The sequence below is a fragment of the Bacidia gigantensis genome (genome assembly GCF_019456465.1).
Source record: "Bacidia gigantensis strain McMullin 20006 chromosome Unknown scaffold_268, whole genome shotgun sequence".
Lineage (NCBI taxonomy): Eukaryota > Fungi > Ascomycota > Lecanoromycetes > Lecanorales > Ramalinaceae > Bacidia > Bacidia gigantensis.
The window spans coordinates 1,314,222-1,341,256 of NW_025408614.1; the positions used below are offsets into that span (position 1 = coordinate 1,314,222).

The 27,035-nt window shown below is 49.6% G+C and overlaps 11 protein-coding genes across 11 annotated transcripts; 7 read left to right on the top strand and 4 right to left on the bottom strand.

The window, feature by feature from the left end:
* Window positions 1-3: 3 nt before the first annotated feature.
* On the top strand, window positions 4-3,672 carry KY384_009127 (uncharacterized protein; the record flags this gene model as incomplete). Its single annotated transcript, XM_044817613.1, has 3 exons — window positions 4-156; window positions 207-3,512; window positions 3,568-3,672. 3 exons carry the CDS (start codon window positions 4-6, stop codon window positions 3,670-3,672), a joined length of 3,564 nt encoding a protein of 1,187 aa, XP_044664766.1.
* Window positions 3,673-5,219: 1,547 nt separating this feature from the next.
* KY384_009128 (uncharacterized protein) lies at window positions 5,220-5,648 on the top strand (the record flags this gene model as incomplete). Its single annotated transcript, XM_044817614.1, has 2 exons — window positions 5,220-5,280; window positions 5,347-5,648. The coding sequence occupies 2 exons, from the start codon at window positions 5,220-5,222 to the stop codon at window positions 5,646-5,648; spliced, it is 363 nt and encodes a 120-aa protein (XP_044664767.1).
* Window positions 5,649-6,134: 486 nt separating this feature from the next.
* RPL11 (60S ribosomal protein L11) lies at window positions 6,135-6,813 on the bottom strand (the record flags this gene model as incomplete). The annotated part of the gene is made up of 3 exons (XM_044817615.1): window positions 6,135-6,267; window positions 6,333-6,582; window positions 6,657-6,813. The coding sequence occupies 3 exons, from the start codon at window positions 6,811-6,813 to the stop codon at window positions 6,135-6,137; spliced, it is 540 nt and encodes a 179-aa protein (XP_044664768.1).
* Window positions 6,814-8,990: 2,177 nt separating this feature from the next.
* KY384_009130 (uncharacterized protein) lies at window positions 8,991-10,214 on the top strand (the record flags this gene model as incomplete). Its single annotated transcript, XM_044817616.1, has 1 exon — window positions 8,991-10,214. The coding sequence occupies one exon, from the start codon at window positions 8,991-8,993 to the stop codon at window positions 10,212-10,214; it is 1,224 nt and encodes a 407-aa protein (XP_044664769.1).
* A 633-nt stretch (window positions 10,215-10,847) lies between these two features.
* KY384_009131 (uncharacterized protein) lies at window positions 10,848-11,644 on the top strand (the record flags this gene model as incomplete). The annotated part of the gene is made up of 3 exons (XM_044817617.1): window positions 10,848-10,871; window positions 11,124-11,526; window positions 11,586-11,644. The coding sequence occupies 3 exons, from the start codon at window positions 10,848-10,850 to the stop codon at window positions 11,642-11,644; spliced, it is 486 nt and encodes a 161-aa protein (XP_044664770.1).
* Window positions 11,645-12,558: 914 nt separating this feature from the next.
* On the bottom strand, window positions 12,559-15,220 carry KY384_009132 (uncharacterized protein; the record flags this gene model as incomplete). Its single annotated transcript, XM_044817618.1, has 3 exons — window positions 12,559-14,456; window positions 14,501-14,999; window positions 15,059-15,220. The coding sequence occupies 3 exons, from the start codon at window positions 15,218-15,220 to the stop codon at window positions 12,559-12,561; spliced, it is 2,559 nt and encodes an 852-aa protein (XP_044664771.1).
* A 416-nt stretch (window positions 15,221-15,636) lies between these two features.
* On the top strand, window positions 15,637-18,001 carry KY384_009133 (uncharacterized protein; the record flags this gene model as incomplete). The annotated part of the gene is made up of 2 exons (XM_044817619.1): window positions 15,637-17,784; window positions 17,834-18,001. The coding sequence occupies 2 exons, from the start codon at window positions 15,637-15,639 to the stop codon at window positions 17,999-18,001; spliced, it is 2,316 nt and encodes a 771-aa protein (XP_044664772.1).
* A 162-nt stretch (window positions 18,002-18,163) lies between these two features.
* Window positions 18,164-19,456, bottom strand: KY384_009134 (uncharacterized protein; the record flags this gene model as incomplete). The annotated part of the gene is made up of 3 exons (XM_044817620.1): window positions 18,164-19,212; window positions 19,269-19,334; window positions 19,384-19,456. 3 exons carry the CDS (start codon window positions 19,454-19,456, stop codon window positions 18,164-18,166), a joined length of 1,188 nt encoding a protein of 395 aa, XP_044664773.1.
* A 579-nt stretch (window positions 19,457-20,035) lies between these two features.
* Window positions 20,036-21,798, top strand: KY384_009135 (uncharacterized protein; the record flags this gene model as incomplete). Its single annotated transcript, XM_044817621.1, has 2 exons — window positions 20,036-20,538; window positions 20,610-21,798. 2 exons carry the CDS (start codon window positions 20,036-20,038, stop codon window positions 21,796-21,798), a joined length of 1,692 nt encoding a protein of 563 aa, XP_044664774.1.
* Window positions 21,799-22,105: 307 nt separating this feature from the next.
* On the bottom strand, window positions 22,106-25,226 carry KY384_009136 (uncharacterized protein; the record flags this gene model as incomplete). Its single annotated transcript, XM_044817622.1, has 4 exons — window positions 22,106-22,209; window positions 22,274-23,497; window positions 23,548-25,065; window positions 25,118-25,226. The coding sequence occupies 4 exons, from the start codon at window positions 25,224-25,226 to the stop codon at window positions 22,106-22,108; spliced, it is 2,955 nt and encodes a 984-aa protein (XP_044664775.1).
* A 584-nt stretch (window positions 25,227-25,810) lies between these two features.
* KY384_009137 (uncharacterized protein) lies at window positions 25,811-26,710 on the top strand (the record flags this gene model as incomplete). Its single annotated transcript, XM_044817623.1, has 1 exon — window positions 25,811-26,710. The coding sequence occupies one exon, from the start codon at window positions 25,811-25,813 to the stop codon at window positions 26,708-26,710; it is 900 nt and encodes a 299-aa protein (XP_044664776.1).
* Between the last annotated feature and the right edge of the window lie 325 nt (window positions 26,711-27,035).

The window sequence follows — 27,035 nt, forward strand, 5'->3', positions numbered from 1 at the left end:
AGAATGGCGGCCAAACAGCGTGATCAGTATGACGAGCACTTCGACGAGGGTCATTCCGGGAAGGATCATTTTGTGCATGCAAGATTGCGGGCGAACAGCACCATCATGAACTTGAAAAAGATTCTTGTTGCGAACCGCGGAGAGATACCCATTCGTGTGCGTTTCTTTGCATTTTTTCTGAACAATGGTCGTTCTGATGAACACAGATCTTCAGAACAGCTCATGAACTTTCTCTCCAAACCGTCGCTGTCTTCAGCTACGAAGATCGCTTAAGCGCGCACCGACAGAAGGCTGATGAGGCTTATGTCATTGGGAAACGAGGGCAATATACCCCCGTCGGTGCATATCTGGCAGGAGATGAGATGATAAAGATTGCGAAAGAGCATGACGTTAATATGATACATCCTGGCTACGGCTTTCTCTCAGAAAACGAGGATTTCGCAAGGAAAGTTGAGGAGGCAGGATTAGTCTTCGTCGGGCCAACAGCGGACACAATCAACAAACTTGGGGACAAGGTATCAGCAAGAACACTTGCTATAGCATCAAAAGTGCCTGTTGTGCCAGGTACGGAGGGACCGGTGGATAAGTTCGAAGATGTCAAGTCCTTCACAGATCAATATGGATTTCCTATCATCATCAAGGCTGCCTTCGGAGGCGGTGGGAGAGGTATGAGAGTAGTCAGAGATCAAGAGGGTCTCAAGGATTCCTTCGAGAGGGCCACGTCTGAAGCAAAATCAGCTTTTGGCAATGGGACCGTCTTCGTTGAGAGGTTCCTTGACAAGCCTAAGCATATTGAAGTTCAGCTCCTCGGTGATTCAACCGGCAACGTAGTCCACCTTTTCGAAAGAGATTGCAGTGTTCAAAGGCGGCATCAAAAAGTCGTTGAGCTGGCCCCGGCCAAAGATCTGCCAGTAGAGACTCGAGACGAGATCCTAGCAGACGCTGTACGATTGGCTAAATCTGTTGGTTACCGTAATGCGGGCACAGCAGAATTTCTTGTAGATCAACAGAACAGGCACTATTTCATCGAGATCAATCCTCGAATCCAGGTTGAGCACACCATAACCGAGGAAATAACCGGAATTGATATAGTCGCTGCTCAAATACAGATAGCTGCTGGAGCAACGTTGGAGCAGCTTGGTCTTACCCAAGATCGAATATCCATCAGAGGCTTTGCAATCCAGTGCAGAATTACCACCGAAGACCCTGCTAATGGGTTTTCCCCCGATACTGGCAAAATTGAGGTCTATCGCTCTGCTGGCGGTAACGGCGTTCGCTTGGATGGTGGCAACGGGTTTGCTGGTGCCATAATTACACCATACTACGATTCCATGCTCGTCAAGTGCACCTGTCTAGCCTCGACCTACGAAATTGTACGAAGAAAAATGCTTCGCGCCCTCGTAGAATTTCGCATCCGTGGGGTCAAGACGAACATCCCTTTCCTCGGATCTCTTCTGACGCATCCAACATTTGTTGCAGGGAACTGCTGGACCACTTTCATAGACGATACGCCAGAGCTCTTTGCTCTTGTTGGTAGCCAAAACCGGGGTCAGAAACTGCTCAGCTACTTGGGAGATGTCGCTGTCAATGGCAGTAGCATCAAGGGTCAAATTGGTGAACCCAAGCTCAAGACAGAAATCATCATGCCTCAGCTATATGATCAGAGCCACAATTTGATAGACACTTCAATTCCGTGCAAGGAGGGATGGAAAACCGTTCTCGACAAGGAGGGGCCGGCAGCCTTTGCAAAAGCTGTCCGCGCCTACAAAGGTTGTCTCCTCATGGACACCACATGGCGTGATGCACATCAATCTCTTTTGGCCACAAGGGTTCGAACTGTTGACCTGCTGAATATCGCCAATGAAACTAGCCACGCGTATAGCAACTGCTTCAGTCTTGAATGCTGGGGAGGAGCCACGTTTGACGTTGCGATGCGATTCCTCTATGAAGATCCTTGGGATAGACTACGAAAGATGCGACGCGCAATTCCAAATATCCCTTTTCAGATGCTACTTCGGGGCGCCAATGGAGTTGCGTATTCGTCCTTACCGGACAACGCAATATATCACTTCTGTGAACAGGCAAAGAAATATGGAGTCGACGTCTTTCGGATATTTGACGCTCTAAATGACATCAATCAGCTAGAAGTCGGCATCAAAGCTGTGCAGAAAGCCGGTGGTGTGGTTGAAGGGACCGTCTGCTACAGCGGTGACATGCTGAATCCCCATAAGAAGTACAACCTTGAGTACTATCTCGATCTTGTAGCGAAGATTGTGGAATTAGGTGCTCATGTCATTGGCATCAAGGACATGGCAGGCGTCCTCAAACCGCGAGCCGCCACGCTCTTGATTGGTTCTATCAGGGAGAAATACCCAGACATTCCCATTCACGTTCACACCCACGACTCAGCAGGAACCGGTGTTGCCACCTATGTCGCTTGTGCGAACGCCGGTGCTGACGCAGTGGACACAGCGACTGACAGTATGTCTGGCATGACTTCTCAGCCGAGCGTAGGTGCAACATTAGCATCTTTACAAGGCTCAGGGCTGGAGCCGGGCTTGGACATCAATCAAGTCCGAGCAATAGATTCCTACTGGGCTCAATTGCGCTTACTCTACTCTCCATTCGAAGCTGGCTTGACGGGCCCAGACCCTGAGGTTTACGAACATGAAATCCCAGGTGGTCAGCTTACCAACTTGATTTTCCAGGCCTCGCAGCTCGGTTTAGGTACTCAATGGGCAGAGACAAAGAAGGCTTATGAGCAAGCGAACGACTTGCTGGGCGACATTGTCAAAGTCACTCCAACTTCGAAAGTAGTTGGAGACCTGGCACAGTTCATGGTTTCTAACAAGCTCTCTTATGATGACGTGCAGAAGAAAGCCAAGGAACTTGACTTTCCAGGTTCCGTTTTGGAATTCTTTGAAGGCTTGATGGGTCAGCCTTACGGTGGCTTCCCTGAGCCTTTACGTTCGGATGCTTTGCGTGGTCGTAGAAAGCTCGATAAGCGACCTGGCCTGACCCTCGAGCCGCTGGACCTTGCCAAGATCAAGAAAGACATCAACGCCCGGTTTGGTAGCGCGAGCGAATGTGATGTCGCTTCCTACGCTATGTATCCTAAAGTGTTCGAAGACTACCGCAAATTTGTGCAGAAGTATGGTGACCTCAGTGTGCTTCCCACACGGTTTTTCCTCACCAAGCCGGAGATTGGGGAGGAGTTCCATGTTGAACTCGAGAAAGGCAAGGTCCTCATCCTCAAGCTTCTGGCTATCGGTCCATTGTCTGAGAACACGGGACTGCGAGAGGTATTCTACGAGATGAACGGAGAAGTGCGACAAGTGACAGTCGAGGACAAAAAAGCGGCAGTAGAGAATGTCAGTCGACTCAAGGCAGATAGCAGCGATAGCAGCCAGGTGGGAGCACCAATGTCAGGCGTTGTGGTCGAAGTGCGGGTACACAACGAGGGAGAGGTCAAGAAGGGCGACCCCATTGCTGTCCTCAGTGCAATGAAAATGGTAAGTGGTATAGCTCTTGGCTTGCCCTGTGCAATTTCTGACACTCTATGTATAGGAAATGGTTATTAGTGCGCCGCACTCGGGCAAAGTTGGCGAATTGCAGGTGAAGGAAGGGGACTCGGTGGATAGTCAGGATTTGGTGTGCAAGATTCTGAAATAGCGTACCACAGAATGCTAGGTACAGGGCCAAGTGGCAGCGACGTCCAATTGGAGGCACTTGAAGTAAGTCTTGGTAGCTTAGCGAAAGAGTGCTTGCTCATAAGAGGGGGGTAAGTAGCCTGCATAGGACCCTGGGCCATAAATGTCCCAGCACCCTCGTTTCCTACAATATTCATCATGTTGACATGCAAAAGATTCTCGTCACCACTTGCTCCATTGGAGATCTGTACAATTTATAGACTATAGGAACGTGACTTCACGATCGCGGCTACTGCCGGTCAAGATCCAAGGTCAAAGGAGCCAATCGGATCATGACGTCGATTATCTTGATGAAAGCTTGTGTTACCCCTCCAAATTCAAGACAAGAAGCTTGTTCTCCCCTGCTCTTTTCTTTCTTTACAACCTTCCGCTTCGATCCGTAGCAACAATACTGCCTCAACCCGTCTACTGACCTATCGCCTGACAAACTCTCCACCAAACATCTCTCATTGTTTCTCTCCTGCACGCGACATCTCAGCTCGTGAAACAGAAGCACGAGACCTAACATCACCTCTTCACCTTGATCCTTCTCATCACCATGGCTGACAGCGGCAAGCCCCAGAGCACCATCGGCTCCATGGCCAACGCAATGAGCGGCTCCACCGCGGACCGTCGTCGTGTAAGTTTGACTTCGTCACTCTCCTCTCTACCCTCCCTAGTCTCTCCAGCCTGTACCCCTGCCTGTACTACTTTCACTTCCCCCCTCCACTTTCAAACTTTCGAGTACACGACTGACGAGCCAATATGTAGTCTTCTGCCAGTGGCGGCAGCAAATTTGCCAATCTCGAAAATCACAAGCGCAACTCTACTGATGCCAACGCTCAGGCTCGTAAGGCGTCTTTTGCTGAACAGTCTGCGCCTGTCGGTTTTATAGGAGGGATGTGGAACAAGTTTACCAAAGGGACGAAGTGATGAGGTTTAGAAGGGGGGTTGATGCACGAAAGCGAGAGGGGTGATGAGGACGACGGTGGCTATGAAATGAGCAATAGTGCATTTGGTCTACGAGGTGGAGATGAATGGTGGTAAGAAGGGAAATGGCACCGGGGAGAGACATTACGACTGGCTTATGATTGATTTGGCATTGGTGCTCCAGGAGTGTATGATTGTTTGTATGCTTAACGATATCAGCTTGTAGGATTTTGGTGGTCTGCTGGGAAATTGCTATTTCTGAAGTATTAGTGACTGAAAGACTTGTACGCCTCCACAACATTTGAATGTGAAGTCTTGAATTGCTTAATGTTTATTTGTATATATAGGTGGAAAACAGGCACATCTGATGCCCAGAAGCCGTTACATCTCGGAAGCGGCCGGCACGCGGGAGCTAAGATTTAGGGAGCAACTCATGACGTCGCAGATCGCGAATTTGAAGATCACTAAATAAGGAAAATTGACTGGAACATTTCGCTTCGTTCAAACAAAAGAGACTGTAATCATAACATCAGTCATTATTTGCCTGTTGATACTTCATTCACGGCTTCAGATCCTTCACCGCAACACCTTTCCTCGAGCATGGCTGCAGCTTTCCGCCGCCATCCCCGGAAAATTATAGCAGGAGGAGTCGGAGCCGTGGGTAAATCACCTCGCACCGTTTTCTTGCTCCTGATCTCTCTGACTTGGGCTAATTGATGTTTGCAAGGTGTAGGCTATATGTTCGCCGGCTACTTGCCAAACCCCATGAACTCACCTGCTGTTTCTAATATTGAGGGACGGTATTCATCGGGCGGAGGCTCTGCGAGTGGACTAGCGGGCACAGCGTCAAAACTCGGAGATCGCAATCAACAGACTGGGAATGTGGAGAAGAGCAAAGGCTTAGGAACGGCAAATTGGGACGAGAGGATTGGAGACCAGAAGGAATCGACGACGGGGAAAACCGGTGGTGTAAGTCTCATCTCCTCATGCTTTTATGGTGGTTGGATATTAGAGGATGTTGATGACTGATGGGGTGGTAGGCTTCTAATTTTGATGATAAGTGGAACGACACAATGTATAAAAGTAAGACTGGAAAGTGAGCATTGCAGGCTCTTCAAGGTAAATGGCGTTAGGGGCACGCCATAGGACGACTTTGCTTCGGCATTTGGTAGATGGAAGGGTTTTTCCAAGCATAGAAGGCGTACACACACAAGCGGACACCAGTCAAACCTCTCGCGTTAGGGTGACACCATTGTCACAAATCCGCTCAGACTACGAAACGTTTAGCTCATTTTCCAGAGCAGACGTTCATACCGAGCCCTCTCCAAAGGAAGACTCAGTTCGATAGGCCCTGAATCAAATCCACAAATCATCAATGATGGTTAAACGGCTCTCACCCAAATGAGGCCTCCACAAGTGCATGATGATCTGGTATTGGTAGCAGCTAGTGATCATGCATCTTATTTCAAGATAGCCACATCTTTCGCTCGACTCAGCTCCATATGCGCGGGTCCCTTACTCACCCCTAATGATACCTTCATATTTCGTCTTGAACCACTTCATCGTCTCTTTTTGGTTGATGCGATGGTTTGCACCAATCTTCGCTTGTGCTCGTCTACGCTTTGCGACCCTCTGACCTGGTCTCGTCCTGTATTCCAATGTCAGTATCGATTTCATGCAAAGTAGAATAGCGTGACTAAGGCCGTGCCTTACATGCAGCAGTAGAAGTCCATTCCGTAAATACCAATCGCAGGGTCATACTTGATGCCCAAATCAATGTGTTCGCTGATACCAAAGCCGAAATTGCCTGTTGCCGAAAAGTTCTTCTTCCTCAGCTCGTACTCTTTGACCTTCAGCCCTCTCTCTAGGATTTCTTCTGCCTTGGGACCTCGGACTGTGACGTGCACGGCGATCTTTTCATTGCGACGGATACCAAATGTTCGGACTGTGAAGCGTGCTTTGCCTTTAGGAATCCATAGTATGAGCACAACATTTCCCAAGTAACATGAAGTTTATCGCAGAGATGTCCGGACATACTGTAGACAGGTGTTTGACCGGAGAGCTGCTCCAGCACTTTCGCCGCACGAGTGAGTCTATCACCAGACTCCCCGACTGAGATATTCAGGACTAGCTTCTCAATCTTCAACTCGCGCATTGGGTTCGCATTTTTGTCCTTCTTTGAGTCCGCCTGCATTTCAATCGCGTCAGCCAAGAAGTGTATACCCTGAGACTGCTTCAATTACCATTTCAGCGACTCAAATGCGCAAAAAGTGAAGCTGATGACCGGCGTCGTAGGTAGAAGTCCAAGCCGCTGATTGTGGGTGGCGCTAGGCGAGGGAGCTTGGCAAGGAAAAATGTTATTCCGAAGACGGGCATCAGTCAGGGGGGACGGAGGGTTATTTGCACACTAACAGGGACTCCACCCTCGCCACGATATATATACGCATTCCGTGCCAGAAAAGTCAGTGCTAATTACGAGACGTCACGTGCTGGTACGTCTCGATAGCAATAGGACTCATGACTCGATGCAAAGTCTGTACTTTAAACCCTGCGAAGGTTGGCAAGCGGCTTCGAAATTGGTTTCTTCCTAATGACAGCGATTCCACTGTGTGCCCGTACCACTCTTTTCGGTTTTCTTTGCAGGGTTCTGTTGGTTAACCTTCATGAATAAGAAAATCTGTATTACGAGTAAAGACCATAAGGTCAATGAAGCGAAAGCATAGATTTGAGGTAGAAAGAACCCGGATGTATTTGAGGCCTAGCTAGTCGGCGCCACAAGAGCATTGTCGAAAGCTGGAAGAGACTTATCCGGATTGCGTAAGTATGTCCAAACAAAATTGACCGTCATCGTAGGATCAAAGGCACCTTGGGCAAAGGAAGAAGACATATCACAATAGTGCTCTCACCCCCTCTTTTGGCTGCCTGCTACGATTTGGGGGGAAAACGTGTATTTCTTGAAGCTGTACACTTTGGTCAAAGTGAAGTCTGATATTCGGTCAGACCGGTGTGACACCGACCTCTTTTTTTGTCCCTTTCTTCTCTGTACGATATTCTGGAATCTTTAGGTTAGTGATTCGATGTATATTCGCTGATTAAGACGAGGTGCAATCAGTGACCCATAATGTTTCCTTCCTTAGTTTTCATCATTACCAGGTTCATCCAAAAGAAGTGCGAAAAGCAAAAGAGATTTCGTAAGAAGACACTTTGTCATAATTCATTGAAAGCTACTTTGACTACTTTACAAACGAGTGAGTGTTGGTTGAACGGAGATTCCATCCACAGATAATCCTCCAACCAAACAACTAAGTCCAGCTATATAACACACCTCTCGCCCTCGCAAGCAATGGCGAAGTTTTGAAGTCCTTGAGAGATGGCAATAGTGACCGTCAAGAGAGTCTCACGTGCATCAAGATCAATCAAGAGGCGTAGCGTTAAATATTGGCATTGTTATGGAAAAGTTGCCTAAGCGTTGACGCATCATAGGGGCTGTCCCTGGGAGCGAGAACTGCTGAAACGGTTTTGGGAGCCACAGATTTAAGGGTAGAGATTGTTGTTTCATTGTTGACTTGAATTTGGAGGTTGAATTGCTGAGGTTTTCCAGATGTCAACTGATTGTTAGAATTAGTGACTGGAAGAAGACTTCAGTTTGGGTTCTTGCCCCTTGCATGTCGAGACGAAAGTCCTTCGTCTTGTACAGAGTACCGGCACCGTCTGAGATACCCACGAGTTTGTCATCCGGGATATTGTCAATGAAAGTAGCTAAAGCCTTCGACGCTTTCCCCATCTTTCTTAATGACCTAAATGTATGAGGCTGGCAAAATTGAGAAAAAGGCGAAGTGATCTTCTTCAAATAAGTGAACAGGCTCAATGGACATGGAATTCTAGGGGCTTAAGGTGGCTGAGTGCATGCACCAATGTGTGGTTGGAAGAGCCCGATCATATGCACTGAGCTTATCAACTTGATTGTGTGACAGCCGAAGTACATTGCAATGTATAGGCGGAGCCAATGGAGTTGTGTTGTCTGAATGCCCAGACCCGGTGAGAGCGCCACCATAAGTTGACTTGATTGCCAATGGAGGCTTCTTCATCCTGGATTGTTCCCGACCCCCCGATGCAAGGCGTAATTACTACTCGTGAAAGTGACCACTTAGTGAGCGCTTTGTTTGCGACTTTCTCCGCGACTCATTCACGTTGAAAGGACAAACGAATCGGACATTTTTTGTTGATGTAGGTGATGGATATGGTGCTAGCAAAATACCGAGTGCCGACTATGCCAAGCAAAGCCCACTGCAAGGCTGCAACATCCTCAACGCGCACCTGTCCATTCTCGCAAATCAAACGCTACTGTACTTTTGCAAGTTCACCATAAGAATGGTTCCTCAGCGTGGTCTAGAATGGATTAAGACCACGTTTAGCTTAGAGCCTCGCTGGGTCATTGAGCCCCAGTTGGACGATATCAAAGCAGAAATACAGGCCATCCTAAACTGGACTGGAGATTTCAGAGTGACGTTCATTGCACAAGGGGCTTTCAACAAACTTTACAAAGTAGAAAATGGTAACGATGCGCTTGTGATGCGCATCTCTCTTCCTGTCGACCCTGGGTCGAAGACGGAGAGCGAAGTGGCCACCCTGCATTTCATGTTGGAAAACGGCGAGATTCCAGTACCAAAAGTCAGAGCCTATGATTCTTCAAGCTCCAATCGAGTAGGGTTTGAATGGATACTCATGGACTTGATGCCTGGTATACCTTTGCATGACAGATGGAGATACATGACTTGGGGTGCAAAAGAAGCATTAATTCAGCAATTGGCAACACACTATACCTCTATGTATAGACAACAGTTCGATACAATTGGAAATGCATATCTCAGCAGTGAAGGGCGAAGATCTCGCATACCTTATATTGGAAAGATCGTGTCCATGCAATTTTTCTGGGGTGACCATATATCCCAGGATGTCTTGAGAGGACCATTTCATTCAAGTCAAGATTGGCTCTCTGCCCGTTTATCATTTGACGAGTCAGACTCTAGGAAAATCCTCAATCAGAGCGAAGATGAAGATGACCGCGAGGACGCCGAAGACACATTGAAAATACTGACCCGTCTCAGGAAACTCCTTCCAGATCTCCACTTCTCTCCACATGAGCCAACAATGTTCTTCCACGACGATCTCTCTCAACACAATATTCTTGTTGACGAGGCTGGAAATCTGACGGCTGTCATTGATTGGGAATGCGTATCCACTTTGCCTTTGTGGAAAGCTTGTCAGTTTCCAGCTTTTCTCGAGGGTAGAAACCGAGCTGAGGAGCCCCTTCAACAGAATTACCAGCGTGATGGCCAGATCAGCGACTTGTTCTGGGACCACTTGTTAGAGTACGAGCTGGCGCAGCTACGGACATCCTTCTTCCAGCAGATGGAGCAACTTGAGCCAAAGTGGACCCTTGCCTATCGCTCGAGTCAGCCGCTAAGGGACTTTGATCTCGCGGCCAAGAACTGTAGTGAGCCGTTCAGTCTCCGGACAATAAATGCATGGCTTGATGATGTTGAGAACAATGTCATAGGTGCTCAAAGCCTCGAGCAGAGGCTGCGTCAATGAATATCAGACCATAAATTGAGGAGCTCGAGCAAGCCTCTTGTTCACTGGATGGCTGCGACGAGGTCATCCTGGTGCGGAATTTCAATCTAAGTCCGTGTGAAAGGTCGTGCGAATGTACCTTGGGCTGTAGGAGTTGGAGGAGACGACCCTCCTATGCGTCGGCCCTCGCGTGCCCAAAAGGATTTGAAGCCTTACCCATTTCGCCTCCTTAGGATTCTTCTAAGGTAAGTTAAAAGAAAAGCTTTTACAGATAAAAAAGAGCATAATTTAATTCCAATTTTTTTCTTAAATAATAAGCTTTTTCACAGCACTCGCCAAGGCCGGTTCAAGCCGTAGACCGTTTTGTGTTTTACGCGCACGTGATGAAAAGCTCCCTTACTGAACCGGGGGGATCAACTCTTCTAAGGGAACCTAATGCTACAGGGTCCATTTTAGATGCCTTGGCGCGCTTGCGGCTCCCGCAGTATGAGCTTCCAGACTGCAGCAACTTCACATGCATATTTTTCAGTTCCAGCATTTGTGTGAAAGGGTCTTTAGTAATCACTAAATCCTTGAAAGCACTGCTACGGAAGTCATTGACTTCGTCCAATCTTTGGAAACTTTGGTCGCATTTGCGACTAGAACCTGCCTAGCATGGCGAACAAACAGGGCAAAATGGTAAGCGCCTTTCGCAAATAAAAATATCAATGCTTGAAATGTTGACTTTTGCTGTAGCAAAATCTTGTAAGCCAGACAGGCCCGCATACTGCTCTCTAATATCAATCACTAACTCGCTCAATCACAAGATCAACTACCGAATGAGAATCACACTGAATGACGGACGACAAATGACAGGTCAAATGCTGGCATACGACAAGGCAAGCCAAAGTATTTAAAGACAAACACATGCAAGCTAACGAATATATGTAGCACATGAACCTCGTCTTAGCAGACACAGAAGAATTCCGCAGAGTCAAGCGCAAACCCGCGAAAGGAGCACAAGCTCCTGGTGCAGCGGCGCCTGCCCTTGTCGAATCTGAAGAGAAGCGAACGCTTGGTCTAACGATCGTTCGCGGTACACACATCGTCTCATGCTCAGTCGATGGTCCTCCACCAGCAGACCCATCAGCCCGATTGGGAACCAATGCGCCTGGCGGGACAGGAGCACCAGCAGCAATGGCAGCAGGACCGGGCATCAGCAGACCTGCTGGCCGAGGGTTAGGAGCAGGTCTTGCAGGCCCAGCAGCAGGCCTGGGTGGTCCACCCAGTCTTCCTGGCTTCGGCGGCGGACCACCACCAGGATTTCCTGGCCGAGGCGGGCCTGGCGCACCTCGTAAGATGATGATCTCTCATCATGGCCTTTTTTTCGGGCTTTTACTGACCCTTTTGCAGCTGGCTTTCCTCCACAAGGTGGTTTCCCTGGTGGACCTCGTAAGTTATTCTGCACCTAGGTGTTACAGGGGACCCGCTGACTGTTCGATAGCCCAAGGATTTCAACCGCCTCCAGGCTTTCAGCCGCCAGGAGGCAGAGGCTTCCAGCCTCCGCCAGGATTTCAAGGAGGTAGATAATGTTGGCTCAGAGAAGATGTTTTGCACCCAGCCTGGATGTCAATGTTGGCTTTTATACAGACGGAACGCATAGCAATTGCCCCATGTAGTAGCAAACGAGGCATAGGGGAAGGGTCGAGGCTAGAGGGCAGAAGGCAGAAGACTGGCATGAAGTGTTTGTCGCTGAATGAAAAGTCGGTTAGAAGAAGGGCTAGATATACCCCACATCGAAGGACCAGCTGGATCTCAGATAATTCCTACGAGACACGAGCGGAAAAATGGACTGGTGCTGCAGGTCTCGCAGCGACCACGAAGGCGATATGCTAATTTCACGAACCAAAATTCAAAGACATCAAAATCGTGCCACTCGTTGTTTCAGATATGATCATTTTCACTACATCTTGACAATTTTTTCTATTATACAGCCGGCATGAGTTTATTCTCATGTAACCCCTGCAACCCAGCAGACTTTGGGGCTGGTCTTAGGTAAGGTGCCTCAATCATTTTCAATTGGGGTACGAGGGGTAGGGTGAATATCTTGTTCGTTACCGTGATTTGCACCTTTCAACCCGAGTTTTCGGACAACATCTCTTCACCTCAACACCTCACCCGTTTCAATTTTGCTCTAAGACGAGCTGACTAGAAGCATCATACGTCGCCCTCTACTTTCCTTCTGCTAGGGATGTTTAAACAGCCTATCTTCGGACCCCTAGCCCAACTCGCCCACCATTTGATCAAGCACCCAATATTGCCTCCAAGATGGATTTATTCCAGGACACTCACAATAGAGACTAAGGGTCCTGCCTGCCTTCATGCATCACCCGCGTCTCCGTTCAGCAGCTCTAATCTCTCCTATCGCCCCCTTCCGATATGAACTCTCGGCAAAAAGCGCCTCAATCAGATCGACCACTTCCTGCGTTTCAAATTCCAGCTGCAGCTCTCCTTCTGTCCACATGTACTTGATATCAACGAGCTTACTTTCCAGGATATTGGCCAGATACTGGAACTTCAGCCAGTCGCGGGTGTATACTGCCGTTAGGAGCACTGCTTCCTCACTCCCTGGACTTGATGCGGTATGTTCAGCACCTGCATGATTTGGCCGAAATATGTTCTCTAGACTCCCCAAGCGGGAGCAGTAGGCGGTCAATTGCTGCGACTCGGGTTCGGAAATGTCCTCCATTTCCTCGACGTCGACGATGAACTTCGAACAGACGGATGACAACAAGGAGCCCATAGCTTGCATGAGCGCTGACTGAGAAAGCACGGGTTTCCATTCCTGGTGGAGTTGGCGAATTCGGTCGATGGTCGAGGAGATGGCGGTGTCGCACTGTTGGTTGAAAGGGTATTCGGTGCAATTCTTGAAGCCTTCGGCACCATCGAGCTGGTCGGCAAGGATGGTGCGCTGAGAGTCCATTTCTTTGGCGTAGGCGCGCTTGCCGTGTGTCTCTAGAGCTGAGATTGAGGAGGCGGTGGAAGGGTCTTGAGGACGATCTGGAGGGCGTAACTGTTCTGCAAGCCATTGGCAGTCGTTGTAGAGGTACATGTTACCGCTGTTATGTACTTCGTAGGCCGATGGAGAGCTGGCTCGGTACATGGCCAATATCAGGCTAGAGAGAGAACTTAAAGCGGGAGCAGAGCCGGCGAGTGGAGAGTTGGCAAACGCTGGGCTTCGCAATTGATCTAGATCAGCCGTCACTTGAGCAATGATATTGAGTACTTCCTTTGGCAAAGAAGTGATGGTATAGGTTTCCTTGAGTGTGATTTCTCGATCGTTCTTGCGCGCTATTTGTGGAGTGCCATTTACATTTTGTTTTCCAGCAGCTATCTTTGACGTAGGTGAAGCCTTCGCAGCGTCATCTGGATTCTGCTGGTCGGTTTGCTCGTCATCATCTCCCCAACCCCAGGCTTCGGCACTATCATCTTCGTCGGTCGTCGTTGGCTTTCCTCTTGCTTCTGGGGCGACTTTTTCGTCATCAAAGCCCCATGCGCTTACGTCGGCGTTTGAAATATTCTGACTCTTTTGTTCCGGATGATGTTGCTCAGCAGTAGGATCGTCTTCCTCATCTGACCAGTTGGCATTCCACTCATTGCCACCAGAGCCATCCGGAAAGACATCATCCTCATGAGACATGATTTGCGTTTCGATACGTTCGACTGTCTCAATTGACTGGATGCCGCGTGGTACTAATTTGCGTACTCGGTTCAGAGCACTTTCTTGTCGCTTTTTGAGCCACACGACAGGTATACTATCTAACCACTCATCTATCTCTGCCTTCCCAGGCCAGCGACTCGCTTCAAGATACTGACCAAAGTCGATTGCCAGCTCTTGGGTATCACGAAAATCGTTTATACCATCAAGATCATCCGGTACAGCAGATGCGAGCCAAGTTGTAATTAGCCTTGAGAGCAGATTCGGCATTAGCATCGCAGACAATGACTCGACCGCTGATTGAGGCAGTTTTGAATCTAAGAATGAAAGTAATGCTGAGAGTTCAGAGAAAAGTGATTTGGCACTAAGATCGGAGGTTGGACCAACAGTGCGGACATAGTCAACTCCACTCTCTACATGGAAAACTAAGCCATCTGCTCGAACATGGAGCCTGGGCAGTAGAATCAGCTGCTCGATTTCCTTACAAAAGAGCAGTAGTGCTTGATCCAGCGTCCCTAATTTTCGCTGAGCCAAAACGACAGACTCAAGATCAAGAGGGATAGCATCTACATACATCAGCTGGTTGCTTCGGCGCAAACATGGAGCTTACTCTTGTGTTTCCTTCTGATACTGATGGTGATACTCTCTTTATCCGTATGAACGTATGATTTCCAGCGGTGTTGCAGGTCCTCTGCAGCTTCGGTGTGTAGTTGAGCGGCCTTGGCCGAGAACAGGTTCGCTACTTTCGAGGCCGGTGAGCCCGACACAGTTGTTGATTCCTCATCAAAGTCGCATAAGAGGTCTACAGCGTTTAGGACATCGCTATCGACAATAGCCTGCTGAATTCGATCAAGTTGCTGACCGACCGCGCGAAGCCGCCCCAACGATACTTCCAGGCTGTGATTGAAAGCTAGCTCCTCTTCTAACAGCCGGACTTTACTTTCAGAGTCATTGACACTCTCCCTCAGTTCTCGCCCATGCTGTGCTTCTTGTACTATATCTTGGGCCTCCGCTTGAGAGGCCTTAATGTCGACCTGTAATTGTTTCGCGCGCGAAATCCAGCCGTCTATGTCGGGCGCAATGTCCTTGCTTTGAAGCCGAACCTTCCTCTGCGATGATAATAATACGTCAGTTTTATGCGAGCAACGACCGCAGTATTATAGCCTACTCTTAGCTCCTCTCGAGCTTCGTCAATCGTCTTTGAGACGACAGGGAGCGCAGATGACGGCAACTCGGCGGAGACGACATCCTCGGAGCTTGGGTACGCTCCAGTCTGTACATGGTCTAGTAATGCCTGGGCATATTGTCGAGATCTGTCGAGAGGCGGCATTGAACGTACATGAGTAGTCTTGTTCTCAGGCCTGGAGCTTTGCGTCTCCCATCGTTCTTGCTGCGGCAGCGGACCGCACCGCCAGTTCCTTCCTGTCTAAGGTTGCCCGTCAGACCCTTGTTTCCAGATATCTAAGTAGATAAATGTTTCTCTCGTCTTTCGGGCAGTAACCATTAACCAGCATCTTCTCTGTTGCTGAAGCTATAAATCTAAAGCATTGCTTACAAAGACATATAGTGCTATATTGCCGAGCTTGCTGTCAGCCTGCAAGTTCTAGTAGTTCCGCCTGCGAGAACATCTCGTGCTCTTGCCATGTGAACAGTTGGCAATCCACTCTATCACCCGGTGACTCTCGATAACAAGACACATTTGACGATGAGCAAAGATCAAAAATTGGCCTGCAGTATCAAAGCAACATGTCCGGTAAAGGACAGTCGTCGTCTTCCTCAAGACCCCAACCAGTTCCTTGGGCGAGATCCTCTGATGGAGCTCGTGGGAGGTCACCACCACCTGCGGCTACATCTAAGCTACGAGCCGAGTCAATGGCAAGACTAGCGTCTCCTGTGCCCTCCGTGAATAACCAAGGCGGCAATCAGACCAGCCAGGTTTCTTCACAAAGCCCTCGCCCTTCAGGTCGTCATTCTCCACTCCCTGGTGCAAGTGGGGTCGGGTCCTTGCAAGGACCAGGCCACTCTGCACTTGCCGCAGCTTTCCAAGGATCATTAGCTAGCAGTCCTCCAAGACTTGGCACTCCACCAGTACGCTTGCCTTCTCCATCAGCCTCACGTTTGGAGAGCAGCGTTCCCCCAACGACCTATGGGTCTTTCGAAAGTAGATCAGGGATGGAAGGGCACAGGAGGGATTCGAGTACACCGATTGAAAATCCCAAAGTGGTCAAAAGGCATCTTGTAAAACCATCGCGAGAAAGTCTAGCGAATAGCGCGAGACCGAGTCCCCGCGAATCGTCGTCCAAGGCTGAGGCTCGTTTAGACGATGACGAATTTTCAAGTCTAAAGGTCCAGGGTGGAGACATCACTCGTGAAGTCTATAAATGGGCTCGAGATACCGAAATACCGACACAAGGGCGCCGAGGTAAGCGCAGTCAGAGCTGGGACGCCTTACGACCAGAGCCAGAGAGCGAAACAACAGACTTTCAATCTATCACAATACCAGGCGGCTTCAGAAGGGATTTTATGCGGCGGCAACCACCAAGCCCATCTGTCCGCTCCGACCAAGTTCCTGAGGACGGCCCTACATCTGACTTTTCTCGTAATCCGAATCCTCGCAATTTCATCTCTCGCAATTTCTTGGAGTACCTTACAATCTACGGTCATTTCGCAGGCGAAGATCTCGAAGATGAGGATGAGGACAACTTTTCTGACCCGATTGCATCCAGCGGCACCGGAAATCTACCTGAGGACTCTGCAGAGGACGAGGGAGAACCAGGAGAAAGCAGTCAGCTAATTTCGCCAGCTCGCCCAAAACGACAAAGGCGCAAAACGAAAGAACGCGGGACGCCTGGGACTGGGACTCCTATGGGTGCTGCTGGGTTGCTGCTAAAATCATTTGTGGGGACTGGTGTCCTCTTCCTGCCCCGAGCCTTTTTGAACGGGGGAATGATGTTTAGCGCCACTGTTCTAATATCTGTTGCAGGGTTGAGCTGGTACTGCTTCGTACTTCTCGTGCGTTCACGCCTGAAGATAGTTGGCTCGTTTGCTGATATCGGCGGTGTCACTTACGGGAATTGGCTACGACTACTGATTCATTGTTCCGTTGCTCTCAGTCAGATAGGCTTCGTTTCAGCATATATCGTCTTCACGGCGGAAAATCTGCAGGCTTTCGTCCTTGCAATTACGAAGTGTCGAACCTGGATCGACATCAAATACATAGTCCTTCTGCAGGTCGCCATTTTTCTCCCTTATTCCATGATACGAGATATATCAAAATTAGGCATCACAGCCTACATAGCCGACGCATTCATTCTTCTTGGGCTTCTCTATCTCGGCTACTTCGACATCAGGACTATAGCAGCGAAACATGGAGTCTCTGATATCGTCTCATTCAATTCTCAAAGCTGGCCGCTCTTCATAGGGACAGCGATCTTCACCTTTGAAGGGGTTGGCCTCATACTTCCAATTCAAGGATCCATGAAAGATCCAACCAAATTTCCAAGGGTTCTTGCCGGCGTGATGATTATCATCGCAGTTGTATTCGTGAGCATTGGCGCTCTTTCGTATGCTGCATTTGGCTCCCGCACAAAAACAGTGGTCCTCCTCAATCTACCACAAGATGACATACTTGTGAATGTAGTCCAGCTTCTTTATTGTACTGCGATTCTACTATCAACACCGCTCCAGCTCTTTCCTGCAATTCGCATATTAGAGGGCGAACTCTTCTCGAAGAGTGGCAAATACAGTCGCGGCATCAAATGGAAGAAAAATGTCTTTCGGTTCTTTCTCGTCATCTGTTGCGGCCTTATTGCATGGGGCGGGGCTGGCGATCTGGAGAAATTCGTTTCGCTTGTGGGTAGCTTCGCTTGTGTGCCACTTGTTTATGTGTATCCAGTATGTGTCTACCATACGGGAAAACCTGTACAAAACTAATTCCCTGCAGGCCTTGCTTCACCTCCGAGCGGTAGCTGAGACTCGAGCACAACGAACCGTAGATATCGCCCTTTGCGGATTCGGGATCATCGCGATGCTCTATACAACTACTCAAACACTCAGGAGCTGGACCGCATCGCCCTCTCAGATCAAAAGTCCTGAACATTGCGATCTGTAGAATGTAGCCCTATATCAGCGGTGCACTTTTCGTATACATTTTTATAGAGCATAGCGCAGGAAAGAGTATCATTGATAGAGAGATACCCAACAATGCCACGAGAAAGATTTATAACTACACGCAATGAGTATACGATCAAGTATGTGCTGAGATAGATTTACCCTATCCTTTTTTTCTACCCTTGCTTTTCACTTTTCCAGACCTTTGCTCCTCCTTGGCATCTACATCATCTTCTTTTGTACCTAGGATATGGCCTGACAGAACAGTCGTCTTGCCGAACACTTTGCTTTGAATCTTTCGAAAGGCCCAGGCTGGCAGCCGAAACACAACGGTGTCTCTGTATGTAGGCCGAGGTATCTCATCTGGATCTAACAGAAACTCTGCGGTCTCTCCATCTTCATTTGCCTCTTCCAGAAACACATTTCCCACCGAATCAACAATTAATACCTTCCCGTTCTCGGCCTGCACTTTTTTCTTCGAGCCTTGCGGGCCTGTGACCTCCGGCTCCGATTCCGATGGGGTGCTGACACCACCACTTGAAGCCTTCCCGCCCTTCTTCTCCTTTCGAGCCTCTTTCTGGGCTTCCTTCTCCTGCATCCTCTTTTGCCTTCGATTCAGTACTGCCTGCCCGTTCTCCTGTGCCAGAGCAGAAGCTTGGGGTGCCTCCGACTGCCCTAAAGTTGATCCTAGACCGGGTATTCCTTGAATGCCCGTCTCGTCACCCCAGGCCGCTCGTCTCGCATGCCGTATGTACCTTCCCACAAAATCACGCTGCCGTTTCCAGCTCAAGTACATGGCTGCATAATGCACCAAGCCACCGCCAAATAGGAACAGCCCGAAAATGACGGTCCCCAATCCTGGCCGATAGCGGGCGTAGTAATAGCCGGTGCCCCTCCATGTTGGGAATCCGTTCGCGAGGAAGAAATCGTATCGTTCTCTTCCCGAGCCCTTCAGGATCTCAGCGATAACGCCGAGGCGCGCATACCGCGCTTGTGCAATTTTTGTCTCTTTCTTGATCTCCTCTGCGGAGGGGGGCTTGTTGACATGAGTCTTGGGTGGTTTGGTGCCGGGGATTGTAGCCTTGTTGGGTTTCTTGGCGCGAGCAGCGATGAAGTTCTGTTTTGCTTTGTCGGGGTGTAGAGTACGAGACTTCTTGCGGTAGGATTTGCTGATTTCGTCTTGGGAAGCCGAGGGTTTGACGCCAATAAAGTCTAGGGGTGTTTGTTAGATGGGACAATTAATGAAGGGGACTCCTGGAGGGCTTTACCGTAGAATGTTATGCCCTTGCCCTCGGCGGTGGTCAATTCGTCGTGTAGTCTGAAGATCTCGTGATCTGAAGAATATCAGCTTAGGTCCTACGGAATAGTAGGATATGGTTCGACCTTGAGGGCTGAAGCTGACGACCAGCGCCAGAAAGCTGCTGAAAGCCAGCAACAGGTATGTGTTTACTCTCATGTTGTACAATTGAGATGCATCTGTGCCTGAACCACCAAAGTTTTATGCTTCTAGTGCCTCTACTAGACTTTCTGCGCTGTCGGGATGCCTAAAACGGCATAGTGGGAGCTGCCGAAGGTTGACGCAGGTCTGTCCAAGTCTTTCACCTCACCGCTCCTCTGTTGCTGGTATTGTGAGACTGGGTACAAATAAAGGAGCTCATCGTCTTCCCGTGCATTCTTGTTCTTTGAATGCGTCCGCAGCCTGGTGCAGTCGTATGGACAAGCCAAACGGCTGAGTGGCTCGTGGAGTTGCAGGCTTGTGGCTGTTGTGTGGCTTGACCAAAGGGGCACTTTCCACTTTTCAAGGCAATCACTTCTTTGCATTCAACACATTGCACTTCTTTCCCGACTCCAAAGCCAATTCCGCCACGTAACACTCAATTGTCTAGAAGGACTAGGCATCAAAGTGCTGACAAATTAAAGTCGGAGCGAAAGCCACAGTACAACATTGATCTTTCTTTCTCGTTCCACCCTTTCACGAATTTCATCGCAAGAGGATTCTCGATAGCACAGTCCATCTGAGACACCCTTCGCCGACATGTCCAGGATAAACATCCCACTGGAGGCTCTGACCTCCCGCCTCAACCTGGGGTCCCGCTTCGAAGGCGTTCGTTCACAGTCTTTGGGCACGAGATTCTCCAATCTCAAGCCAATTGGCGATTTCATGGACCTCAAAAGGCTTTCAAAGCCTGCCAACTTCGGTGAAGTACAAAGTCGAGTCAACTACAACCTGGGATATTTTCAGAGCAACTACTTTGCCCTAGCCACAATGCTTGCCATCTACAGTCTCCTCACAAATCTACGACTTCTCTTTGATATGATCTTTATGGGCGTGGGCCTGTTCTTCATTCGACGACTTGATGGGCAAGATCTACAATTGGGTTTCACCACCCTCACAACTTCTCAGCTTTACACCGGTCTGTTTGTCATTGGTATTCCTGTTTTCATCTGGGCTTCCCCCATTGCGACAGCTTTGTGGCTCGTTGGCGCCATCGGTGTGACTGTTCTTGGTCACGCTGCATTCATGGATAAACCAATCGAGTCAGCTTTTTCCGAGGAGGCGGTCTAGGTGGTCGGCCGCGAACTCCAAAATATGCGCCCTACCCGGGAAGACCATCCGGGGCACGTACGGGGAAGAAAGGTCGTGGCTATCGAGAGCCGCAGGACGACGATGTTAGATTCCAGGAGGTAGAAAGTGATTCTGAGGACTCAGACGCTGGTGTAGGGCTAGATAGGAAATTTAAAAGCGACGAATTGCACTTCACAGGCGCAGATCTTGGGGGGGTATCGAAACGAAGGAGAAAGATTGCTTATGATTCAGACTCTGGCACCTCATCGGACAGTAATGATGATATTGAAAACGCCATAGAAGGTCGGAATATGCAGGTGGCTTTGCGAGACAAGGACTTCCGGGACAAAGAGGATATGCTGGTTGAGAAGGCGCTCCAACGCATTCAACGCGCTCAAGAGCTTGGGAAGAAAAACGTCAAATTGTCACAGCGCGAGATAGAAGCCTTACAGCGTCGGGATCAAAAAGTCGGAAAACAAACCGCAGCGAAACAAAGCTCGAAGTCGGCCAAGAAACCCGTCAAAAATGAGAAGAGTCGAGATCGAAAGCAAAGTCTTCCTCTTCATCAATACGATGATCGGCAGCCTTCCAACAGCAGAATGCCTCCTGGCATACTCGTCCCAAGCGGCAACGGCTATTATACTCATACTGCTATTGGGTATGACCAACCGACACCCCTGCCAGTGCAGGTATCGTCACGTTCCGGATCGCGCAACACCAGCTCTCACAATCTCTCACGAGCATCTCCTGAAAACCTGCGCCGTGGAGAAAGGCAAAGCCCGAAACCCCAGTCTCCTCGCTCACCTCCATCCAATGCCTCATCCCGCAGTTTGCCCGATGACCCGAATTGGGAGCCTCGACCACGCTCAGCCTCTGCGCTCTCTGGCAGCCAATACTACCCTACTACCCAACCTTATATGTACCAGACTTACTCACCTCCACTTCCTCAGATACCTTCATCACCTGGCACCTCTTCGCGTAGAATCGTATCCAATCCTTCACCCAGTTCACGTGATCGATTGCCTAGATATGAAGGACTTGATGCTCGATCAAAACGAGAACGCTCGCCGCAAACTCGGCCAGGAAGGAACATGGACGTGAGTTCGAGCGATGATGATGGTGACGAAGGTGTACAAGTCGACATTTTGCCTGGATACGACGGGCGTGGCTACGATGCCGTTAGGCCTGTAGGTGAGAGCGGTGCAAGGGATAGACGCGGAGGTAGGAGATGAGATTAGCATGGAGTTGGCGGACGGTGTTTGCATTCCTGTTGCATATTTTTCGCCGTTCGACTTAGAATACACCGTGATACTAATATTATTCATTGCTATTACATGACTCAAAACCTGACTCGAATTGAGACAAATCTGCTTGCTTGCTTGCTTGCTACTCAAATTGACAGAAATTGTATATATCCGTACATATCGCCACTTAGAAGGACAACTCAAACCATATTTTCCAGCGGGAAAACAAACATGCGTGGGACTAAGGATTTAAGGAAATCCATTCGATTCGAACAACTTCCTCGTCACAAGCAATTTACACCTTATCCTCGACCTTCAACCCCACGGGCTCATCCTTCGGCTTATCCCCTTCATCCGTCAGCTGAATCTTCAAGCCAGGCCAACTCAGATCTTCCACCCCTAATTCACCCCACGAACATCAGCCATCCATCTTCATACCCTCACAATTGCTCAATAAACTTACTATCCCGAGCCGGACTATCGCTCTTTCTGCCTTCTCCGACGCTCGAGCCCAGAACAGTCTTGTCAGGTGGTGGCAAGGGCGCCGCACTTTCATCGAACTGATCTTTCGCTTCTTCGAACTCCTCCGACGCTGGATCCACGCTCGACGATTGCGTTGCCTCGGCGACGGGGGCAAAATCCTTTGTTGCGGCGCCGGTGGGGCGGTCGGTGGTGGTAGTGGCCGCTGTGCTGCCGAAGATGGCGCCCTGCTGGTTCGCGGCGATTTGATCAGCCAGTCTGACTGAGGAGCGACCGCGGGTGTCCTCGTCGCTGCTGAGGGAGCTGATGGAAGTTGAGTCGTCGCCGTCGTCATGCGCCAGGGCTTCTGCTGGTGGATGGCTAGCCAGACCTCCAGATACCATCGGTGCTTCGACTGTTTCTTGGTCTACTTCGCTTTCCGGGGAGACGACTGGAGCGTCCACGGGTCCTGCGTCTTTACCTGCTAGGGCTACCTCGCGCATGCTGGAGTCTCCACCTGGTTCTGAAGATGTGGCTGTGGTGGCTATATCGGGTGCGCCTAGGTTCGTTGAGCCGATGAAGACTTGGGGGTCTTTTGGTTCGGATATAATGGGTTTGTTGTCGCTGCTAAAAGTAGGTACGGCCTTGCTTGTGCGGCGGCCAAGTTTGTTTTTGAGCCATGTTGAGACTCTGGATGAGTCCTTTTCTTTGGTGGGTGATTTGGGGGTAGATGGACCGGTGACTGTTGTTTCTGTGCTAGGGGCAACGGCTACAACAGGTGGTGCAATACGCTCTGCCACTGGAGCCTCCGGCTTGATTTTGGATCCTGTACTCTCTGCAGGGGGATTTGGAGCAGTCGGAGCCGCCTCGGCCACTTTCGATACGGTTACTGTTCCTGCAACTGGGGCGTCTTCGGCTATGACGAGCTCTTCCATCTTGCTTGATCGTTGTTCCTCTTTGGCGTTGTCAGGTTCACTCGTCAACTCTTCCTCTTCCACTGATGGCCGCTCTTCTTTGGAAGTCGCTCCCTTGCCCTCAAGCTTTTCAAGCGCTTCTTGATTCCCCGTGTTCGATGGCTCTGTCTCATCTTTATGGAGAACGCTTTTAATCCTTCCGATAGCAGTCTTATCCCCCGACTTACGGGAGTCTTGATTCTTTGCTCGTTTTTCTTCTGCTCGTCTTGCTTTGGCCTCTTCCTTTCTTGCCTTCTCGTCTTGCTTCTCATCATCTATTCAAATTCAGTCATATTCTTGCCGTACGACATGCCTAGGTACTCACCTCGAAACTTTCGCCAGTCCTCCTTTGTTCTCTCCGCACGCTCCTTATCATCCGCTGCCTTTTCAGCAGCAATATGTTCTCTTTCAAGTTGCTGCTGTCTGAGCTCTTCATCTCTTTCGCGGTGCCTCTCAGCCGTCTCTGTGATCTCATCGAGTGTTGGCTGTACTTTCGCGGCAGCAATAGCATTCACTTCTGACTGGTCAAGGAACTTGCCACCACCGATACTGACCATCCCATGATTAACCATCCTAGACTCACTGTCGGCTTCTGCTTTGGCTTTGGCTTTGGCTTCCCACTCTGCCATCATGGCGGGAGACACCTTGCCAGTCTCGTTGAAGACTCGTGCATCTTGTGCTGTCATACTTGCTCTGACGTTCCTTTGAGCCGCAGCCATGAGAGATTCGCGATCGTTTTTCCGTTTCTTGAGGTCGACTTGAGCAATATTATTTGAGAACAGCGACATTTGGTTACGTATTTGACGTGACCTCTCCTCGTCTGAATCATCTCCAACTTGCCCATCGCTAGAAGCACGTCTTCGTCCACGTATCGAGATTCTCCTTCCCTGAGGTTTCTGTGCGCCATAGTAGTCCCTGTATGCTGCGTGCTCGTCATGAAGCTTAGCCAACCGTTCCGCCGCTAGCTTTTTCGCGGCTTCTTCCAAATTGGTATATCTTGGTGGAGCAGTATCACCAGAGGAGGATGCAGAAGATTGTGGTCGATCGCCAGCAGCACTTGCTGCATATCGGCTATCCGATTGCGCTAGAACAGCAGATTCTTCTTTCTGCTTCTGCTGCACTTCGAACATCTTCTTCGCCATTGATACGGAAGCGGCGCGAAGCATATCCTGCCTCTTCTTTTCTTCAAGCTCTGGCGCAACTGGAGGATGAGAGGTGTACATCTCACGTGAGAGATTAGTAACAGCGGCATTGTGAATCTTGCCAGCGTTGATAGCTGGCTGCGTAGATGGTGCCTGGGGCGATGTGCCCTTCGAAGGCCTGTTGGCTGCAGTGGCGGCTTTCAGCGCGTTTGCTGCAGATTTGTTTGAATCAGGATACGACGATGTTAGAGTAGGAACTGAGCCCGATCGTCGTCTGCCGGAAAAGGCGCCTGCCGCAGCAATGAGCGCCCTTCTCTCGCCCTCTGTCGTCCGCCCGTAATCAAGTTTAGGACTTAGATTCTTTTTTCGCATAGCCTGTCCTGCAGCAGATTGCCCAGCGTCCGTGGCTGGAGGCCTCCAAATCTTGACATCTGCACCTTCTCTGTGCGCCTGGAGCGCAGCTTTGGATCCCTCAGCACTCAACTCAGGTTGCCATAGTGGATCAGGTTTGTAGTCTTTGGCCATATGCGCCGCCTTGTTGGCTGCCGGGATGTCACCAGGTTTCCAATGCTCGAAGGGTTTCTGAGTCGCATTTGCGAGGCTGGCTGCGGCGCCCGCCGATGACTCTGTGTTCGTGAGACCTACGACTGGATAGGCCGGTAGATCTTCGGGGTGGGCATGCTTGAGTGAAGTTGCAGCGCCTGCCGCATGTGTCAGTCAAACAAATAATCGGTTGAGATGGGCCAAGCGCACTTGCGGAGGAGAGTTTGCCCTCGGCATCCAGAGGATAATTTGTTGACGATTTTTTGGATTTGTCGCTTTTGCCCTTGGTGACATATAAGGCAGCCGTAGCAGCTGCCATTGAACAATCAGCCACGTTGACGCAATGGAGCTTGAATCAGACAGGAGAGCGCCCACCTTGATCTTCAAGCTTTCCGGACTTAGTGGGGCCCATGGCCGGCGAGGTGGTTGCTCCAGAAGGTCACGGCGCTGGCGAGGATGTTAATAGTCAGCAAATTGGAGTGTCCTGATGAGCTATCTGGTGGTATGTCGCTGCATCGGATGCATTGTATTTCCTAGGTGCGAAAAGGGCGCAGCTGTCCAGGCGGTTCATTTCGCTATTTGCCGCGAATGACGTCTGAGGCTCGCCCAGAATCTAGCGGTTTTCTAAGCAGGGAGCTTCCAACTCTGTAAGTTGTTTTTTATATTGGCTACGTTCATAGCCATGATCCCAATAATCTGTGTGACCGAATGGTAATGCCTCTTAGAGCAATGGACATATATTGTCTTGACCTCTTCCTGTAATACTGAAGCAAAACCCACGCTACTGGCGCATTCACTGTGTTGACCGTGTTTTGTTTCTTGCCTGAGTTTCGCTCCTCCTTCTTAGTCTTCAAGTCGGCTCCTAGATATCCATTTCATACATGCTGTTCTCCCTGCAGCGCCATGTCTACTAGTCCTGAAGCCGGAGTTCCCCAGTCGCCATTCAAATCAATACTCAATTTCCGCGATGTAGGCTCGTGCATCAACGCACTTACTAACACTTCGCTTCTCAAGCCTTCACTCTTGTTCCGTTCAGCACGTCCCGATGAAGCCAGCCCAGAGGATGTCCAGAAACTAACGTCCACCTATGGTATTCACACTATCATAGACTTACGCTCCAACACTGAGCATATCAAGCAAGATGAGAAATTCTCACAACGCCGTAATGCCGCTACTCTCACAACCACTGAACAGAAAGCAGCAAATACAGTGCGTATGCCAGGCATCAAATATGCTGACATCGATCTGAATGGGGGAGCCTTTACGAAAGCGTTGCTCTGGAAGCTAAAATGGCGAAGTCTCGCGAAGCTCCTCGCTCTGATGGCTGCTGGGTACCGCACAGAGGCCATCAGAGTCCTTGGGACGGAAGTAATGGCGCCCAGGGGACTCATCGGCTTAGGCAAAGACAGCCTGGACCATTCCAAAGTGAATATACGCCAAGTCTTTGGGCTGTTGGCAATCACAAGCAATTACCCAATCATGGTCCACTGTACTCAGGGCAAGGACCGCACCGGACTGATAGTCATCCTAGTACTTTTACTGCTGGATGCATCAATGCCAGCTATTAGAGCTGATTATGTAGCAAGTGAGAAGGAGTTGGAACCGGAAAAGGTAGAGAGGCTTAAAGAAATTGCTGACGTCGGCCTGGGGGAAGAATTCGCTGGATGTCCCGTTGGATTTGTGGAGGAGATGCAGAGCTACATTGATGAAAAGTATGGAGGTATCAAGCCATATTTGAAGGCATGTGGTGTAGAAACACAGCAACAGGAGAGTGTTGTACATAATCTTGCCCGGATGAAATGATATCGCAAAGCAGTGAAGAGGCAAAATTCAAATAAACAACCGACAAAGGAAACCAATTGCTGGTCAGCAAAGGTGATAGATATCTAGACAAATGAAAATTCATTACGAGAAGAGACCATCATCTTGTTGCGATGCCATACCTGTGAAACTTCAGAGATCTCCTCAAGGAGAGACGAGACAAGTCTTCAATAGGTTAATGCAGCATCCCGATAGGGAACAATTTACTCGAGAGCTAGCTTGATGGGCTAGACCTCCGCCTTCTCGATTCGCTTGTCCTTCACACGCGTGCAATATAATGATCAGCTAAATGAAAGGAAAACCAGCC